The 20305-nt window shown below is 40.8% G+C and overlaps 1 protein-coding gene across 1 annotated transcript in view; it reads right to left on the minus strand.

Moving 5' to 3' along the window:
- SLC1A7 (solute carrier family 1 member 7) overlaps positions 1-20305 on the minus strand; it is a gene marked incomplete at both ends in the record, with an annotated part of 56694 nt that overhangs the window by 27789 nt on the left and 8600 nt on the right. The window contains one exon of the mRNA XM_082002794.1: positions 10960-11175. Coding sequence (XP_081858920.1) covers positions 10960-11175 — 216 coding nt within the window. The remainder of the gene's footprint in view (positions 1-10959; positions 11176-20305) is intronic.

Here is a 20305-nt window from a genome sequence, read left to right on the forward strand (position 1 = left end):
CTTCAGTCTAGCACAAAATTCAGACACTTGCATTTGCCCAAACATATTACAAAATTGTTGGCAGGGTGTTGCAGCCAACAGATTTAAATGTGGTGTAACGGAAACTAGCAGTTAGTTAATCCGATTGGGCCAGCAGCTCCCCTTGGCAACTAACTGTAGACTTCAACCACCCCAACACCTCCTGGAAAAGGAGCATGGTGAGCTGTAGGCAATCCAGGAGACTCCTGGAATGCATTAAGGGTAACTTCTTAAACCAGGTAATAGACAGCCCTACCAGAGGGGATGTGATACTGGACCTGTTGGTCACCAATGCTAGTGAGCAAATTGGTGACATCAAGATTGGAGGCAGCCTGGGCTGCAGTGGTCATGCACTGGTGGAGTTCGCAGTCCTGAGGGATATGGGGCAGGTGAAGAGTAAAGTCAGGATGCTGAATTTTAGGAAAGCAAACTTCCAGCTCTTCAAGGAGATAGTCAATAGGACCCCCTGGGAAACTGCCCTCGGGCACACGGGAGCAGAACAGAGCTGGCAGATCTTTAAGGATGCTTTCCACAGAGTGTAAGAGCTCTCAATCCCCAGGGGTAAGAAATCAGGAAAGGAAGGCAAGAGGCCGGCATGGCTGAGTCAAGACTTGCTGGGCAAACTAAAGGGCAAGAAGGAAATGCACAGGCAGTGTAAGCAGGGACAGGTATCCTGGGAAGAGTACAGGGACGCTGCCTGGTTGTGTAAGGATAGGGTCAGGAAGGCCAAGGTGCAGCTGGAGTTGAACTTGGCAAGGGATGCAAAGAATAATAATAAGGGCTTCTACAGGTACGTCAGACAGAAAAGGAAGGTCAAAGAAAGCGTACCCCCCTTGATGAGCAAGACTGACAGACTGGTAACAACGGATGAGGAGAAGGCTTAGGTAGTCAATGACTTCTTTTCCTCAGTCTTCACTGGCAATCTCTCTTCCCATACCTCTTGAGTGGGTGGGCTACAAGACAGGGACTGGAGGAGCAAAGTCCCTCCCACTGTAAGAGAAAATCAAGTTTGAGACCACCTGATGAACCTGAACATACGTAAGTCTATGGGATCTGACAAGATGCATCCCAGAGTCCTGAGGGAATTGGCTGATGTAGTTGCCAAGCCACTTGTCCACGATATTTGAAAACTCATGGCAGTCAGATGAAGACCCTGGTGACTGGGAAAAGGGAAACATTGCACCCATTTTTAAAAAGGGTAGCAAGGAGGACCTTGGGAACTAGTGACGTGCAAGCCTCACCTATGTGCCTGGGAAGATCATGGAACAGATCCTCCTAGAAGCTATGCTAAGGCATATGGAGAACAGGGAGGTGATTTGAGACAGCCAGCATGGCTTCGCCAAGGGCAAGTCCTGTCTAACCAACCTAGTGTCTTCTATGATGGAGTGACCACATTAGTGGACAAAGGAAGAGCTACCGATGTCATCTATCGGGACTTCCGTAAGGCCTTTGACATGGTCCCCCACAACATCCTTTTTTTTCTCTCCTTCAATTTTGAGAAATTGGAGAGATACGGATTTGATGGTTGGACTGTTGGGTGGATGAGGAATTGGTTGGATGGTCGCATCCAGAGGGTAATGTCAACAGCTCAATATCCAGATGGAGATGGGTGATGAGTGGTGTCCCTCAGGGGTCTGTACTGGGACCAGTACTCTTTAATATCTTCATCAATGACGTAGTGGGATCAAGTGCAACCTCAGCAAGTTTACACATGACACCGAGCTGAGTGGTGCAGTTGACACGCCTGAGGGACGGGATGCCATCCCGAGGAACCTGGACAAGCTTGATGAATGGGCCCATGAGAACCTCATGAGGTTCAACAAGGCCAAGTGCAGGGTCCTGCACCTGGCTCAGGGCATCCCCTGGTATCAGTACAGGCTGGGGAATGAAGGGATTGAGAGCAGCCCTGCTGAGAAGGTCTTGGGGGTACTGGTGGATGAAAAGCTGGACATGAGCTGGCAATGTGTGCTCACAGCCCAGAAGGCCGACCGTATCCTGGGCTGCATCCAAAGCAGCGTGGCCAGCAGGTCAAGGGAGGGGATTCTGCCCCTCTACTCCACTCTGGTGAGACCCCACGTGCAGTTCTGCGTCCATCTCTGGAGCCATCAGTGCAGGAAAGACATGGACCTGTTGGAGGAGGTCCAGAGGAGGCCACAAAAATGATCAGAGTGATGGAACACCTCTCCTATGAGGAAAGGCTGAGAGAGTTGGGGTTGTTCAGCCTAGAGAAGAGAAGGCTCCGGTGAGACCTTATTGCAGCCTTCCAGTCCTTAAAGGGACTATAAGAAAGATGGGGACAGACTTCTTAGCAGGGCCTGTAGCAGCAGGACAAGGGGTAATGGTTTTAAACTGAAAGACAGTAGATTTAGACTAGATATAAGTAAGAAATTGTTCACCATGAGGGTGGTGAAACACTGGCACAGGTTGCCCAGAGAGGTGGTAGATGCCCCATCCCTGGAAACATTCCAGGTCAGGCTGGACGGGGCTCTGAGCAACCTGATCTAGTTGAAGATGTCCCTGCTCATTGCAGGGGGGTTGAACTAGATGACCTCTAAAGTCCCTTCCAACCCAAACTATTCTATGATCCTATGATTCTATGATCTCTGCCCACCTATCTTCCAGGCATCCAGCCTGCAATCAGATTGGCCCCTGCAGATCTCAACTAGCTTTACTGCAATTCTGGACAAGATAAAGATCTACCCACATGGATCTGGTATCAGGACCATAAAGTGAGGCTGTCTCTCTACTCAGAACAGGCACGGTGTTTATCACTGACATACACTGAATTAAAGACACTGTCAATACTTACAAAGTAATAATTCAAGCTGAGCTATTCATTGCTGTCACCATTTATAAATGCTGTTGTGTTTATTCAATTAAGAAAGCTAAGCAGATAAAATACTTCTAAATGTCTGGCATTACTTCCAGATTGCTTACAAGACACAGGACACAAAATAATAATGCGGGAAACTTAAAGTGATCTGGCATTCATTTTTCTAGTACAAGCAACGTTGTCTCTAATCTCAGTGGCACATTTCAGCATTCCTAGCAGAAATAATTTCACATAATAATAGGGAATTAAATACAGTGAATAACAGTGAGTGAGGCTGGTGTGGAACATAGATAAATTTAGGTCTATGACAAGGATATGATTGTAAAACAGGAACTGAGACATACAGTTTCTGGTTACATAAAAAATTAAGAGTGAAATACTGTCTGCCCTGAGAAAGAACATTTCTCAGAGCATCTTCTGCTTCAGGAATTCTGCCAGACAGAGCAGGAGCGTTCAACACAGGCTAAAAGAGTTAATGTGCAGGAAACTTCAGTATCAGCTCAGTGAACCTTCTACAGACTCTGAGCTATTAAGCCACAGCTGGTACAGTATGCCTGGGCTGCATTTGCTGTGGTAGCAGCACATACGGACAAGTGACCTACTAAACACCTTCTTTGACTACATCTTCGACTACATCCTGCTGTGATGCACAGGCTGGTTCATTCTACTAGCAAATTTTGGAGTCCTTCCCTAATTCTGTATGGGATAAGAGGATTCAGATATAAGGATATATGGAGTTAGAAATGCGTATGTATGTCTAAGGCAACATGTGTTCTGCAATTTGATAGCCATGGAATTTGAAGAAAATCCTGAAGACTTGTATGAAGTATAGACAGCACCTGGTCTAAGGAGCAACTCCGAGTGTGCAGCTTCCCCTTATACGTAGGACTCCTTAGCACCTTACCACTGGCAAAAGTGGGAGGTCCTCATTCCTTCTCCATCATCTCCCAGCAGTTAACCTACCAATTAACACTATGTGCTTGTTTTTGCTCCCCTTTCTGCTTTAGGAAGCTGAATTGTGTTAGGAAACCATTTTTCAGCTCAGGCCATGCCTTGGCACTGCCCCCAGGACGTGGGAGCTCTCTTTGGAAGTTTGCTGACTCTGAGAACTACAGTAGTGATACAAATATCAGCACTGCTAAACTGTTTTACTGCTCATGCTGTTAGCTGAATTGTCCACAGAACATTAGTCTACAGCTACAGGGATAGCCAGTTTGATGGCTGTTGGATAACTTCTAATAGAAATAATAGGCCAAATTTTGGTTGCAGTCATACTACTGAATATCTGAAATACTCATTCTAAGTCTTGACTACAACATCTGTTAACTCAAAGCATTCAGCTTTTGCAGACCTTTTTAAAGAAATTAGGCCAGCTGCTCTAGCGTAAGAGCAGCCACAGGTATGGCAGATGTTGTTTCCTTGACTGTGAACACGCATTCCCTCTGGGACACTCTGTGCTCTGCAGCAGCAATCTGTTTTTTCCCTCAGACGTTGATGTTATCAGTACCTAATCCCTGCCACATCAGACAGTCTTTGGCTGCAGTCTCCCATGCTGTGGAATTAAAGCCACTAGACTGGGTTTTTGCTACATACACATCCTTGTAATATTTTATTTGCCTATATTTGCACTGGGCATAAAACAGCTTTGGACACTCTGCTCTCAAATTTGAACTAGCATAGCTGAGCTTGCAAGAACATTGTTTTAAGACTGGGTATTTGACAGTATTCTAACACTTCAGAGTTTGAGCTCTTACCCTGTCATTCTATAGAGCACAGGTACAGAGAGAGTAAAAAAACAGAGTCCCAGTAGCTTGACATGACAATGGTAAAATTTCCAGATTTTACAGCTGTTCACAAGAATGAACAGCACTGTGGCTCCTGAGGTCAGACGCTTCATCTTTCTCAGTGACATTGTCTTAATCTCAAAAAATAATTTGATTTTGATGTCCTCTTCATGATTTTCATCATCAAAGGTATATATTCCTGACTACTGTTACTGTGCAACATGAGCCACAAATCCTGTCCTCAGCATTAGAGGTATACATCTGAAGTAGCTTCCTGCTGGTGTCAGTGGGCTCCATCAGGGTTTGCCCTCCCAAAATCAAGGGCAAAATTTAATTCATCAAGACTGAACAAATGACCTACCCCAGGGCCCACAGAAGGATGCATCCTGCACATCAGCAGTCACCTCCAGTGCCTCATCTCATTTCTCAGTATCACTCTTACTACCTCCTGCTAAAAGGACCAAAGAAGGCTTTTGCAGAATTAATGAGGCATTTAAATCCTCATTTTTGTAATAAAAGATATTAATAGAGTGCAAAAATCACTAATCGGGTCTAAGGCATTTTGTCTTGCTCGTCTTTTTGCAGATCAGAGCAGAAGTCATTGTGGAATTTTTTTGCCAAACACGTGGGCTTTTTATCTGTCCTGAGGGTGACACTGTTGCATGGTCTTTCCATTCCAGTAAGGGTTCTGGAGGGTGAACCTCCTTACCCTGCTACTTTTGAAAGAAAAGGTCCTGACGAAGCCCCAGCAGGGCTCTGGCTTTCTGAGAAAATCATTCTTTGGAGTGTAAGCACAAGTACACCACATCTTTAGGAATCTTGAAAAGGCTGAATCATATCAAAGGTAGCATGACAAGCCCAACGCATTTCCACTATGGTTCCAGCAAGGCAAAGTTATTTCATAAAAAGTGTGCATTTACATTGGAAAGTGTCCAGGCCAATTGTCAGGAGGATGGATGATTTATTCCCCTTTAGGGTTGAAGCTTTCCTAATGCAGTTTTAACTCCTGGCCCTCATGCGCCTCCCCTCTGTGACTAAGGCCTCCCTGACCAGAGAGCAGAAACTGCTTCGTAGTCCATCTCCCAAGTGTTGTTTTCATCATGGAATTATCTTTTTTCCATGTTGGTTTCCTTTTTTGACAAATAGGAATCACATATTTAGGGGCTTCAGAGTCCTTTGTAAATACTTGAGATTCAGGTTTCTGTGCAGCTTGAACTGCTTAAAAATTAACCAGAGGCGAACATCTGGTCACAGTGCAGAACAGTGCTGGCACCAGGCTGGTTTTGTGAGATAAAAGAAAACTGGCAATCTGAAATGAGTAAAAAGTGGTAGTTTGCCATAGTGGACAGAAAAATATTTCTATCATAGTACACAGTTGCTTTTGGCAAAAGATACATGAATGTAGGGCAAAGTTATTTTAAAAGTTCTTTTGTAGTTTAAACCCTAGATAATTTAATGCAGTCTTAAATATCTTATTGTGTGTATATACAATTCGGTCTTCAGCTGTAAACTTTTAAAAGTCTGATTTCTGATTCTGCACAGCCTGGACTTTTTCCAAAATACAGCAGATACTGGGTTTCTATACATAATTTCTATAAAATAGAATATAGCCCTTAGCTTGAAAAGAGGGAAGGGAAATGATTTTAAAGAGTGCTCAGGATTCCAATGAAAACATAAATCCTCTACAGTGTTTATATCCTCTTCTAACTATTAATGGTATTAAAAAAACCCCTCTCTTGGTTAAGCCAGATTGAGTTTCCTGGTACCTGCTATTAAATTGAATGAAATCCTGAATATTCAGTGGTAAAATGCTCTGACTTATCCTTCCAGTAAACTTCAGAAATGTACAAATTTGTGTGTCATGGCTTAAGGCATGATTTCATCCTGAGTGTATTCACTGAATTGTTTTATTTGGAGCTTTTGAACCAAATAAGCTTGCAATGTCATGCTGTCTGGTTAGACTTGAGAAAGATTAAAAATGTACGTGAACCCTGTACTTGCTGATGCACATGCAGTCAGCCTTATATAAAGCAGGAGGGTGAACCCCCAGTTTGGCTGGGATTTGTTTCCTCATGTGAATGTTTGTAGTGTTTGCTTGTTTGTTTTTATCTCATCAGCCAAATTTTGTTTCCCTTGGTGGCAAAAGCAAGTAGCGTGATTTAAGTTGCAACAAGATTTACCCTTCTAAATCAGAGGTATTTTGATAACAGCAGCAGAATGCGGTAGAAATATTAACTGCTAGTGTAAGCAGTGTGGTCTTGAGTCATATATGTTGTTTTACAAATGTTCATCCCCAAATTATAGGCATTTTCTATTCTGCTTGTCAGATGAATATACGTTGCAGAATTAGACAAACCTAGTATTTTAAATTGGATGCTATTCCTGTAAGTATGTCCTATTTTGTCCTTTTTGAATAAAACTGAGAGTCTGAATCATTTTTAAAAATTGATATCTTGCCTTTCTTAATTTCTTAACTCACAAAAGGCTACTAATAATTCACTCTTTTATCTTTGGGGACATAATATAGAGTTAATTCTGACAATTCACACAGGAAAAAGAAGCTAAAGATATGTGTTGATTCATTGTTATTACTTCCACTGAGGTCCTCCAAAAGCCACATTCCTCAAACAAGACCCCTACTAGGTCTCGTACAAGCTGGGAATATTTCCTCTGGCACCACGGATTTTTCTGAACAGTCCTCAGTGAGGTAATTTCTTTTCCATGTGTCTTTGCTCTCTAGCTGTAAGAAAGGAAAATGGTCCTTGCCTACCTCACAGAAGTATTGCACATCATGAGAATAAATCCATTAAAATTCATAAAGCACCAGGTACTTCGGTACATTAAAGAGAACAAGATGATCTTTAGCTTGAGGATTTATAGTCTTAAACATGGAAGAAAATATAGTTTCATGAGCCTTCCAGTGCTTGCACCAGAAACCTTGAATATAATTAAGGCAGATTTGTACATCTGTCTCAATGTAGTAATAAAGTGGCAGCTAAAGAGAGAAGCATCTTCAGAACAGCATCTCCTGCACAGCTTCAGACTCCCAGTTGCCTTCTGAACTACTTGTCCTTAGCGCGGATCCCGGCACACTGCCGATAGAGGGGGGCAAGTTATAGAAGGCGAGATTCCTGCACAGGTACGAAGGTGAATTACCTAGTTAAATGGATATCCTCCACAGACAGCAGGAGATGTATTTGGTTTAAAGCTGGATCAAATTAAAGCAAAAACTCAGACATTTAAGGTCAAAGCAGCACTAAAGATTTTAGGCATAAAGACTGAATACTGAAGACACTTCCATTATGCTGCATTCAGTGGCGTCTCTGTCCAGATTGAATCTAATAGGAAAACAGTAGGGGCGGATTCACATCCACAGATCTTGTCCCCAATCTCTTGGGGTTCCCTTTAGAAAGGAAGTCTTTCAAGTACTTCTGTTAAGCGTAGCAAAAAATGGTTGACTTGTGGATACAATTTTTGAGGAATGAAATTCAGTATGTTGATGAGATTATGTATGTCCTACTTGATGTGAGGTTTAGAGCCATTTCAGAATTATGCAGTTCAGTATCACTGTTATGTCCTAATCAAGTCATATACACTGGAGGTTTTTTTGCTTTTTTAATATAACATACAAATATTCAGGGGAAGCACCATCTGCAAAATAATGCAAAATAATAAAGTGATTATTGATTAATGTTGCAGGTGTTTAGGATGACCATGAGGCTCTGCAGTAGTTCTTGGTTTCATTTATTGCTAAGTCAATACATTCTCTAATTTCTGATTAAAACCACTTCTAAATGCAAAATCCTCACCCAAAAATTCCAGAAATTCAATTTCTATCAACATCCTCCCTGCCAAAAATTCCAGAACTGACAATGTCATATGTAACATTTCAAAGTGGCTTCAAATCTGAAATCCGTGAGGGTGAGTATGTGTATCACCATACCAAGATTCATGCTTTTAAAATAAACCCCACAATTATGTCACATATATCATCTCTCCACTTGTACATTTAGCATTCTTCATTTGCAGTATACCAGATGTTTCCCATGTAAACTTCTGTGCACATATGCAATTGATAAATTGAGAGGAAATTAATGAATTGAGAAGATAAGCCAATCTGGGTCTAAAAAGATGGTCTCCAGCTGTGAATGGAAGTGATTTTTCATTGAGCTAACGGATCAGCTTTTCTAGCTCAAACCAGCAGATACATCATTACATTTAATCCAGACTTCCACACAGATATTTAGGATTTTTGCAATTGACTTCAGCAGAGCCAGGATTTCACCCATAGTGTTTGCCTAGGCTGAAGGCCCATTCCCCACAGTTGTGTTATTTATTTATTTAGTAAATGTGGTTATTTCTGTAGTGGAGGAATAAAAACTATCAGTGTGTGCACTTGGGGAAGAAAGATTGCAGCTGTGACTGCTGCTTAGCACAGCAAAAGGAGAGTGCTTTATTCTCTCTTTAAGCTTCAGTAATGAGAGTGGCTCGTTGGCCTGTCGTTGTTGTCACCTGCCCAAACCAATGAAGACTTCAAGGTTTCACAGACTAAAAGCACATGCCTGGTTGGAAACATTAATACCTGAAAAATGCATGCAAACTATTATAATTTGCTCAGGTAAATGTTTGTAGGAAGTGAAATTATAGATGATATTTGCAAATATTTAGATCAGGACATAGTAATTTACCTGCAGTGAGGCTCAGCAGAATAAAGTGTTCACAAATCTCACCACTAAATCTGAGGTGTACAGGGACTAGCCAGACAGAGATGAAGAGATTAGATTGTAACTTGGATCTCAGGTTCCAGTCATAAGGACATCAGGTTGTTTTATGCAAACATAATACTATAGAACTGAATTTAAATTTTGCATGCCCCAAGTACTTTTCATCTGACTTATCTCCATGAACCAGCTTACTCTGGGTCTCAAAAAGCAACTGGGCTGGTATGAGGAAGGAGATGAGAACCTATGGTGAGGGAGACCCTTTCCAGAGACAGCTGAAAGGTCAGTTTGGATGTAACATTGCACTGTTTGTCTCGCTATGCCTTTACTTGTCTAAGACCAAGGCCTTAGAAACAGCTCAGCATGCCAGGAAGTGTTTCCAAACACTGTCGCTATGAAGAAAATCATTAAGATTACAGTTTTCTTAAATCCTTTTTTACTTCTTACGCTACTCTGTCATAGTAAGTCAAAGCTCCAGTAACTTGCTCAGTTCCTTCTTCTCGGTGTAGTCCTTTATGCAGCAGAAACAGAATAATGTGAGTTAACATTATGTCACACACGCACACTTGAATTCCACCGCACATACATCATGGCAAAGTCACTGGGGAGATATATGCACCATGAAGTGGGCATCTTCCCATTGCAGATGAAGATGGTGGTTTTGTAGAAAGCTACAAAAAAGAGTGCACTCAGCTGCTTTTGCATGACTAATACAAATTGGCCCATTCTCAGTAAGACATTGATGCAATAGAAAAACAGGCGGGTTTCAGATGGCCTGGCTAAGTGCAACTTGGAGGAGAAAAAAGAATATTTTTATAAGCTTTTCATCCCCATTCCTTCTGATCTGAGGTCCCATTAACTCTAATTAAAGTACTTGGTGTGCTGATGTCCTGTCAGGGTCAGGAATTTGTTTTTTTGAAAGACAAACTGTGCAACATTTTTAATTTTAATAAATCAAACTCCAAAGAGAACTCTTTGTGTTTTAGATACACACTGGGCCTAGATACCCCTTGCCCAATATGGTATGAGATCACCAGCTTGAGAAACTACCAAAAAAAGGCAAAACTTGGTCTTTCTGCATAAGCAAAATAAACCTGAGACATATACTAAGTTCAGTCAGGAAACTAATCCCACTAGCACCTGAAATGTTGAGACAAAGAGGGATATTCAGGCAAGGCTATTAAAATGCCATCAGTGCTTTTAAGAATTATTTCCTGAAAAATGTGGATTTCAGTACTTATATTTAAGGTTTTGCCTATTACAACTGTCTGCCCTCATTTAATACTGTCTTGGCCTTACTAATAGATTTCAGATGAGCTCCACAGGCTACATGTGATTCTGTAAGGGTAAAAAAACCAATCCTACCCCAGTGTTGTTAGTACTTCCAGTACATTTGGTGGCCATGTATTTAAATTTTACTAGAAATAGCCAGTACAAACATCTGATAATTTCAAAATAATCTTCTGAAATGTTATTCATTCTTTTTCTTGATTTAAACAAAATTTTCATCCTTAGGTTCAGAACTTATGCTCAGGCCACAGTTCCTCATGTAGTTATGTACAAAATGTTGCCTTCAGAAATCAGAAAGAATGAATGTAGTTACCGGATTAAGTCAAGCAGTGCATCTGCAGAGCTCATGATGGGCTTTCCACCCTCTTCAGTGCTCTCCTTCTGTGCCGCTCCACCAGGATGGATAATGGAGACCATAATTATTCCTACAATCACAGCCACAAATGTTGTCCACAGGTAGTAAGTGACGGTTATGATACCTAATCGACTGGATGTCTTGGCATCCAGGGCTGCTAGGCCAGACATTAAGCTGTGGAAAGAAAACACAACATATATGGTATCTTTTGCATAACATTAATGCAGCTGAAAACCTGATTTCCTAATTATTCCAGTTTACCTGCTGCTCTCAGTATTGCCTGCATATCAGTGTTTTCAGAAGCTTGCCAGTTACACTAAAGCTGTAGCCTCTGTGTCTAAAGGGATGTTTCCCAGTCCTGCTTACTTGAAGATCTTGCAAGCTCAGGCTGCACACATGGGGACTGAATCGTATTGACTGTTCCCTGAAGCTTAAGGGATAGTTTTACATAACCTACATGCGTGATGGCTCAGTTCACAGGAGCAATGGCAATAATCAGTCATAAAATCTTAGATATGAAACTCTACACATAATTTTACAGAATCATAGAATAGTTCAGGTTGGAAGGGACCTCTGAAGGTCAAGATTCTTACCCCTTCCTGTGTGAAGCCAGACCACAACTTCAAAATCAAAAACACTAAGGGGAAATTTTGTCATATAGTCCTTTTTTTTACCTAAAAGAATAACTTTTTTGTCTTTCTAAATGAATACAAAGCACAATATATTTTCTTTACCAGGGGGTACACTGGAGAGTGGCCTGTGATTCCGTGTACCTCCAGTTGAAGTGGAGACAGTGTATGGTGTGCAGAGGAAACGCCTTCATAAGCAGGTGTGGCTGCACAATGGTGAGCAAAGAAAATGCTATGGTTACTTCACTCTTTTCTTTTCCCTTTAGCTCCCTGCACACCACTGCCAGAAGATGACCAGTAGTCATCCTCTTGCTTGTACAGCTTATCTCTGCCAAGCTATAGAACTCTCTGCCAAGGGCTTTATCTCCTGCTGACCCTCTTTTATAGGCAAATTAGAGCACAGTTTGGTCCCTGAACTTGCTCCAGGCTGCTCTGACATGGACTCTGATGATGTTTCCAAGTGACCCAAGGCTGAGATTTGAGTTTCCAGGGACACCAGTTGCCTGGGGCTTCTGGCTTGTATCAGAAATAGTGTGGCCAGCAGGAGCAGGGTAGTGATCATCTCCCTGTCCTTAGCACTGGTGAGGCTGCACCTCAAATATTGCATTCAGTTTTGGGCCCCTCACTACAAGAAAAACATTGAGGTGCTGGAGTCTGTCCAGAGAAGGGCAATGAAGCTGGTGAAGGGTCTAGAACACAGGTCTTATAAGGAATGGCTGAGGGAACTGGGTTTGTTTAGCCTGGAGAAGAGGCTGAGGGGAGACCTTATCACTCTCTACAACTACCTGAAAGGGGGTTGTAGTGAGGTGGGCATTGATCTCCCAAGTAACAAGCGATAGGACAAGAGGAAACGACCTCAAGTTGCACCAGGGGAGGTTTAGATTGGATATTGGGAAAAATTTCTTCACCAACAGGGTTGTCAAGCATTGGAACAGGCTGCTCAGGGAAGTGGTGGAGTCGCCATCCTCAGGGGGGTTTAAAAGATGTGTAGATGTGGTGCTGAGGGACATAGTTTAGTGGTGGACTTGGCAGTGTTACGTTAACAGTTGGACTCGATGATCTTAAAGATCCTGTCCAACATAATTGATTCTGTGATTCTATGAATAATTCTCTGTAAACTCTTCAAAGCATCTCTGGCAAACTGCAGGTGAAATAAAATAACACATTTACTATTTGGTGTGCCCCACTGCCTATCTCTCTCATCAGAACAGAACCTTTTATCAGGCCTTTCCTCATAAATAGTCATTTACTCAGCTGCACCTCCTTGACTGTGATCTCCTTGATCTCACTCTGCTGAGTGAGGTTGCCTAGAGCCAATGTTAAAGTGCAGCTTAACCTTTATAGTAGATTTAATGAAATCAAATGGGTGGGATTTAGTGCTCAGGTTCCCGCTATCCACTAGATTAATTAAGAAAATGTATTGTTTTTCTACATTGCCAATCTCTCAACTAGCATGGGTTTTGTTAACACTATAGGAGCAAGAGGAAACATTGGTTGCACTGTAATATGGATCATTTAGAAAATTACCATCTCAGTAACTCTCACTCTTGTAACCACTGTTCTTCCCTCTCTTCTATCATTGTATTTGATAAAAATTCCACCTTTCTGCGTGTCTGTAAAGTACTGTGTACAAACACAGCGCTACATATTAAGAAAGCAGTAGCAGCAATGATACTTGGTTCCTTGGCATTTCCCTTGGATGGGTCCATACAGAAAAGTTAATATCTAAAACTTTTTTTTTATAAAACAGTTGACTTAAATACATTCATCTCAAATTAATGTGTTAATTTTCTATAAAACAATGTCTGTGTTATTATTAGATTTTTAAGACTGACTCTTCTTGCAGGCTGAGGTTTCACAGGCCATTGAGGCAGTTCAACAGCTCCTTGATGCCCAAAGAAGGTACCTGTATTGTACTAGACTTCCGCACTGTTCCATCCCCCACCCTAAACTTCCCAGAAAAAAAGGAAAAATGAAAATCAGATTGATTTTTAACTAGCTGGATGTTTTTCATGGTAATTTTCAGTGTTCTTTATAGATATATTATGCAAGAAAACAGACACCAGTGTTATGAAGGCCTGACTGTTGACCAGCAGATCTGTAACTTGTAGGTAGGACACCATGCAGACTGATTACTTGGGAGAGGGCACTACCAAGGAGACAGACAGTACACTCCTCTACCTGGTACTGCCCTGAAGCCACTACCAGTGTGGTAAAGCCACACTGTTTCTGTTGTCCTTGATACCATTGGGTTGTGTTTGTTCTACAGAACAACGGTGAGATGAACCCTGCACATAGCGCTTGAACGGTCTTGATTGTTCACCTGAGAAATATGTCCAGAAGTACTTAGGGACAAAAGTCCTAATTAAAGTTGTCCAGTGGTTCATGTGCCTTTGGGGGTGCTACCACAGCCTCAAGACATTGGGCTGTTAGGATCTGGGAGGATGTTGTGCAGCTAGAGTCTAATCATACACTGGCTCTTAGGTGACAAATCCTGAGGGGGCTAATAATGAGATTGCTCTGTCTTGGGGATATTCATTAACAAGATCATCATCTGTAATGAGATTACCCTGTCACCAGATAAAGTCATGCTCTGTTCATGCTGTGATGAGAAAGTCCTCAAAAGTAATTAACTATGGAGGTGCAACAGAAGTAACTGTGGTGTGACAGAAGCATGAACAAAGGTCTGGGTTCAGACAAAGCCCTGTGTTTTTCATGGCCTGCAATGCTCAGTTTTAAGAAGGGACTCGTGGAAGCAGTTCTCCAAAGGCTGTGAAGTAACACTGGTCATGTCTTTTTAAGCAATTGGTCAGAGTCGTTTTCAGAAAGAAATGCTAGTGTGAGACAGTAATCACTCATTAACTATTTTTTTTAACCATAACTCATTAACTGTTTTTTATTTGGCTTCATATGTTTGATGTCAGAGGGAACAGGACAGAAAACATAAAAGATTAAGAGCCATATCGATTATCACAGTTATTGTATGAAGTAATACACAGTTACATCAGAGGGGTTCCTCACCATTGATCTCTAGAGCTCAAACATTCACATAATGTAGCCAAGGAATTACAAGAAAAAGTACTTTTCTTATTTCCTAGGAATAGGGAAGTCAGGAGGAATAAGCTTCCAGATGGTTTAACTTAAGATCACTGTATCATGTTCAGGTTTTCCCTTTAAATCTAAATTTCATCAGACACTCTTGGCTGCATAAAAACTTCCCCAATAGTTTCCCGAGCTGCTTCTAAGACTGAACAAAGATGTTGCAATGCCATCCACTACTAGACTCTCATGAAATGGAATGAAAACCATCAATTCTTGTCAAGCCTCAGAATCTGGTTAGGCTTGGAATAACAGGACAGGTATCTGATTCCTAGATAAAAATCATTTGACTTACTATGTAGCTAAGTAGCTTCCACATGTATATTTCATGCGTAGCTTCTATAACGTGTTTTAATGATTGCCAAATGGACAAAACAGGATTAAGACAAATAAAAACAATCTGCAGCTTTTCTGAATAATTACAGTACATCTCACTCATTGAATCAGTCTGGCAAAAAAATTTCCACACAGTCTAATTTCACGTTCAGGGACCATTTCTTAGTTTGTATAGAAAAAAAATTATGTCAAGCCTAAGGCTTCCAAAATATATGTTAATGAGTTTTGGATGAGATATTAAATCTTGTAGTGCAGGATCTAAGTGAAATCTCTGATTACTATGATTTAAGAGGTTTCTTGCATCTTGCTTTGAAAAAACTGGTGCTGAATATAATAACAGACACCATAATAAACTAAGTAGCCCCATGGCCTCTTTATCTCCTGCATAGATTGTTCCAATTATATGTAAAAATTATCTTCCTGTGGCTTTTCTTTCTGCTGTCTAGAATAATCTTCTTCTTTTTTTTTATTCTATCTTATTTATCCAACAAATCTTGGATGAAATTGTATATTCTCAGATACCACACATAATTTGAAGAACAGCCTCCAAAATTGTTGTATCTGGTGTGTATCTGTGCAAATATCTGTCCTATGGTCCTTATATGTCTGTGGCTTTCAAGCCTCTTCAAACTTGTGTTTTGATAACCTGAAGATCTCTACACAATGCAAACCTCAACAACTCCAGGAATTATTCTTATATGTGACTCATTCAAAATGCAAAGTCAGTTACTAGGTTGTTTTAAATATTGGTGCTTGTATAAACCAATGAAACTACTAAGCAGTAAGTTTCATGTTTGCTTTGAGAGAAATCTGCATAACGCCCCCAAATCACTATAGCAATTTTGACGTAATGAGGAAGGGAATTCTTTCAATATCTTGGAAATCTAATTAGTCCCACGGAAACAAGTAGCTAAACCCTTATAAGCACCTCTAGGCTTGTTCTGGCTGTCACTGATAAGCATCAGAGTACTTACGAAATATTTTATTTACAAATAAAAATAGAACTTTATATCTTCTCTGCAATTCTCTAGTTTTCTTCATTGCTCTCTGATAAAAAGGACATTTTTTGGACCTGTCTCAAGATCAAAACCTATATCCCCAGAAAGGGAAAATAAAAGAAGCTGCTGTTCAGACCCAATTCTGTTTATTTTGTCTTCCTCTCCACCAGAAGCCATCTGGATGTTGCTTTGAAATAGATGGATTATGGATAAAGTTATCAGAAGGGATTAGTGTGATTAGAAAGACATTAATCCTGTCAAGAAGTAATGGTCAAGTATTAACCACCGACAGTTGTTCCTAGAATCATGTTTGTTTTCATTCATCCCATTCCCTCCCTCGCACTCTCATTTTGTGATTGTATGCCATAAAAAAGACCTTGCTAAGCAAGTTCTCCCAGTGAGGCTGGGAAGCTCCTCTAACAGCTACATTAGAGATGATTATATTACAGTTGAGCATCATGAAAGTGAAGTGCTTGCTTCACTAATGCTGCTTGATCATGCAGGCAGGCTGTCACTTACCTTTTTGTCAAGGTCAGTGCCTTCAAGTTTCAACATGGTAATAATCTCCATTTTCACAGCACAAGCCATTTAATCATCTTAAAATGCTTTACAAATATAGCCTACTATCATACAGGAAGGCAGTATCTCCATTTACAGAGAAGGAAACAGAGAAATTAAGGCACTTTATTTGAAGACAATTTGCAGTGAAGAAAGATATGCCCGAAGAGATCTCTGTATTGCAGTGGACCATCAGACTTTTCCTCGTCTGTGCCCAGCTATTTGTGCTTTCATGACAAGCTGCTTCACTTCCACAGCGGTACCATTTATGGAGGAACAGTTTGCAACAAAGAAAATAAGGCTCTCATTTACAGTAATGAGAGAAAGAGATAAGAAACTTTCTCTGCCTCTTTCTGTAGTTTGATGCTTGATTTTGCTCTGAGTCTCTAGTGGAGTTAAAATTATTTCAGCAGTGAGAAAGAGGGATCAGAATGACTTTCTCTTTCCAGGATATTCTTTTTCTTTCTTCTAACATGACAGAATACCTACAGAGCAAGACACTGCCATGGCTGCAACAAAGAAGCCAGAATGACAGTGGTACTGGTGGGATGCTGTAGCCTGTCCCTGTATCTGCTTCACCCTAAGTGGTCTGCCCTTACTTACAGTAACATGTTATAGTTTAGGTTTTTTCATCTCCAGATGTCCTATCACACTTGCACAGGAAAAAATGCCTCCTGCCAATACATGTGCAAACAGCTAGTTAGCACAGCTATGGATCTGTACCTGTATACATATTACAGACAATCAAGTGCTATCTTGGTTGGAAGCTGGTGCCACCCTACACCTCCAGTCCCATCCACCCACTTTTGAGTAACGCCAGGCCCTGGCATGCCATGTGGTATGACACCATTTGTCTGAGTACAGAGGAGGATAAAATCCTGCAATAATCCATGTTCACACTGCAGACTAAGCTGGATCAGGTATGTGTTGTGCACTTGTAGAAGGGCAGCCCATTTGTACAGATGAACGCTCTTTCTGTGTATGTTCATGTACGGTACATAGAAGCAATAAAATGACACCTAGGCTGTCTGTGAATTTTGCTCAGATTCCAATAGTTTTGCAGACTACTGGTGTACTAACAGTCTTCTGCTGTTCTGAACACAACTAAGGAAATATTATGATCACTTGTAGTCAGTGGAATGATCCACAATGTCATGTATTATTAAAAGTTTCATAGTATTACAGCATGATTTTCAAAGGAGATGACAAATCCACAATCCTCCTGAAGGTCCCAGGGGCTATGAAGGTTCATCTGAATCATGACCTTGAATACTGTGTTCAGTTTTGGGCCCCTCACTACAAGAAGGACATTGAGGTGCTTGAGCATGTCCAGAGAAGGGCAACGAAGCTGGTGAGGGTTCTGGAGAACAAATCTTATGAGGAGCGGCTGAGGGAACTGGGGTTGTTCCATCTGGAGAAGAGGAGGCTGAGGGGAGACCTTATGGCTCTCTACAACTACATGACAGGGGGTTGTGGTGAGGTGGGTGTTGGTCTCTTCTCCCAAGTAACCAGTGATAGAATGAGAGGAAATGGCCTCAAGTTGTGCCAGGGAAGGTTTAGATTGGATATTATGAAAAATTCCTTTGCAGCATTGGAACAGACTGCCCAGGGAGGTGGTGGAGTCACCATCACTGGAAGTGTTAAAAAAATGTGTGGATGTGGCATTTCAGGACATGGATTAGTGGGCATGGTGGTGTTGGGTTGATGGTTGGACTTGATGATCTTAAAGATCTTTTTCAACAGTAATGATTCTGTGATTCTGTGATCTCCTTTGAAAATCAAGTAATAAGAAACAGCATTTTTAACATTTAGATATCTTGATATGAATGACAATAGTGTCTATGCTAAAAAAATAATTTAAAAGGTGGAAGCTGATTTACAAATAGGACTGTTGCAGCAGTTTCTCTATGGTTAGATTATCAGACGCAAATAGCGCTTGAAACATGAATTATCTTTTCAGAGAGCCTCAGTATATAGCTGTTTTACTAAACACAGTGGAAGCTCAGAGGTGTCAGGCATGATGGAAAATCTTGCTCTTGATCTTCAAACAATGAACAATATGTTAGAAGATCTTGCTGTCTGCAATACAATATTTGCAGTGATTGTGTTTAATTTTACAGCTAGGCTGGTGGAAAAGAAACCGAAATCTACAAAAAACCCCAAATCTACGTTTCTAGTACATCATAACATGCAACTTGTTGAGATCCTGTTTTTTAAATAATGCTTCATAAAATAATACGAGTTTTATTTTTTAGCCAAAATGTTGAGATCTCCTTTTCCTTATTATGTAACACTTGTAACTGTTAATGATAAACTGACATATAGCAAAAATCCTGCCAGGAATTCACATCATGCATTGTATTAACTTAATGTGCAGTAGGGAACCTGTTTTTATGGACTAATGTGAACAGGGCAGGACTTTGTACCGCACACAGTGAAGATCAATGTCCAACAGCTATTCTGTTACTGGCTTCCTCCAAACAGCCCAATATGCGAGGCTACTGCGGTGTATCTATGAATGCTGGGAGGGACAACCAGCAACCTTTGATCACTAACTGGTAAAGGAGATCTGAGACATTGTAGTAAAGCTCACGCAGAATTCATCCTGGCTTGTTGACTTTAGCTGTTCTGATTAAAAAAAAGTATTTCCTAAATTCAAAGGTCAGGATGCAAATGAAAACAAATTATCTATTAAATATGGATGTGCAGCTTCACATCTGTGGAAAGAGTCAAGAATCTTAATAATACTTGATTTTCTGTTCTGTCAGTTCTTTCAAGTGTTTTTAGATTAAGAAAAGGGCAAAAGGATTTGAAACACAAATTTGGATTATAAAGAAATGCCAGATTTATTCAACTGTTTATAGTTCATACATATTTCTATCCTAAGGAAACAGGGAATCCAGCCAGCCCCTCAAGCTCTACATGTCATTGCCAATTCTTTTGCAAGACACTAAGTATTTTAGAGCTCTTACAGGAGTACAGAAAAATTCTGCAAGGTCACAAACTGCTTATACCCCATTTGTGATCACTACAGTGCTTTCCACACCCACTCACTTTGTGACTATAGATGTCTATTGCACATCACTAGATCCCTACTGACATTGCCTAAATAATTTGTACTGACTTGGTCCAATTTTGTCATTATGACACGCATAACTCTGCGACATGTCATTTTTCACTGAAACAGTTTGGACCTCTAGGTTGCACAAGCAAAAGGAAACACTAGAAGACAGTATGGGATCTGACCATTAAACTCTGTATTCCTAAACACAACTAAGAATATCGATAATGTTACAGATTATAATGTAGTGAAACCTCTGAAGATGTCTGAGGCACGGAGGAGGGATTCTTAACAAGGTTTCCTAAGAAGGTAGAATACAATTTTCCTCTACAAGTTCAGGCAATCTCAAAGCATCCTTTGGAGAACTTTTGGGGTAATCTGACATCAGTTCTACAATATAATAGCAATATGGATAATTTAAAGTAGTATAATGGTGTTGAGTGAGATTGCTCTCTGACCAGTTCTTCTAACCCTTGGGTAATCTTTCCCTTTCAGTTTCATCCAAGTACAGTTTTCCTTTTCAGTCTGAAAGTAAATGTATTTATCCCCTCTAGTAATCTCCTTAAAACTCACACCTCTAGACTGACTTTCTCCACAATAAAGACTTAGATCGCATATCCTAG

This window comes from Phaethon aethereus, assembly GCF_964289735.1.
Source record: "Phaethon aethereus genome assembly, chromosome: 8".
NCBI lineage: Eukaryota > Metazoa > Chordata > Aves > Phaethontiformes > Phaethontidae > Phaethon > Phaethon aethereus.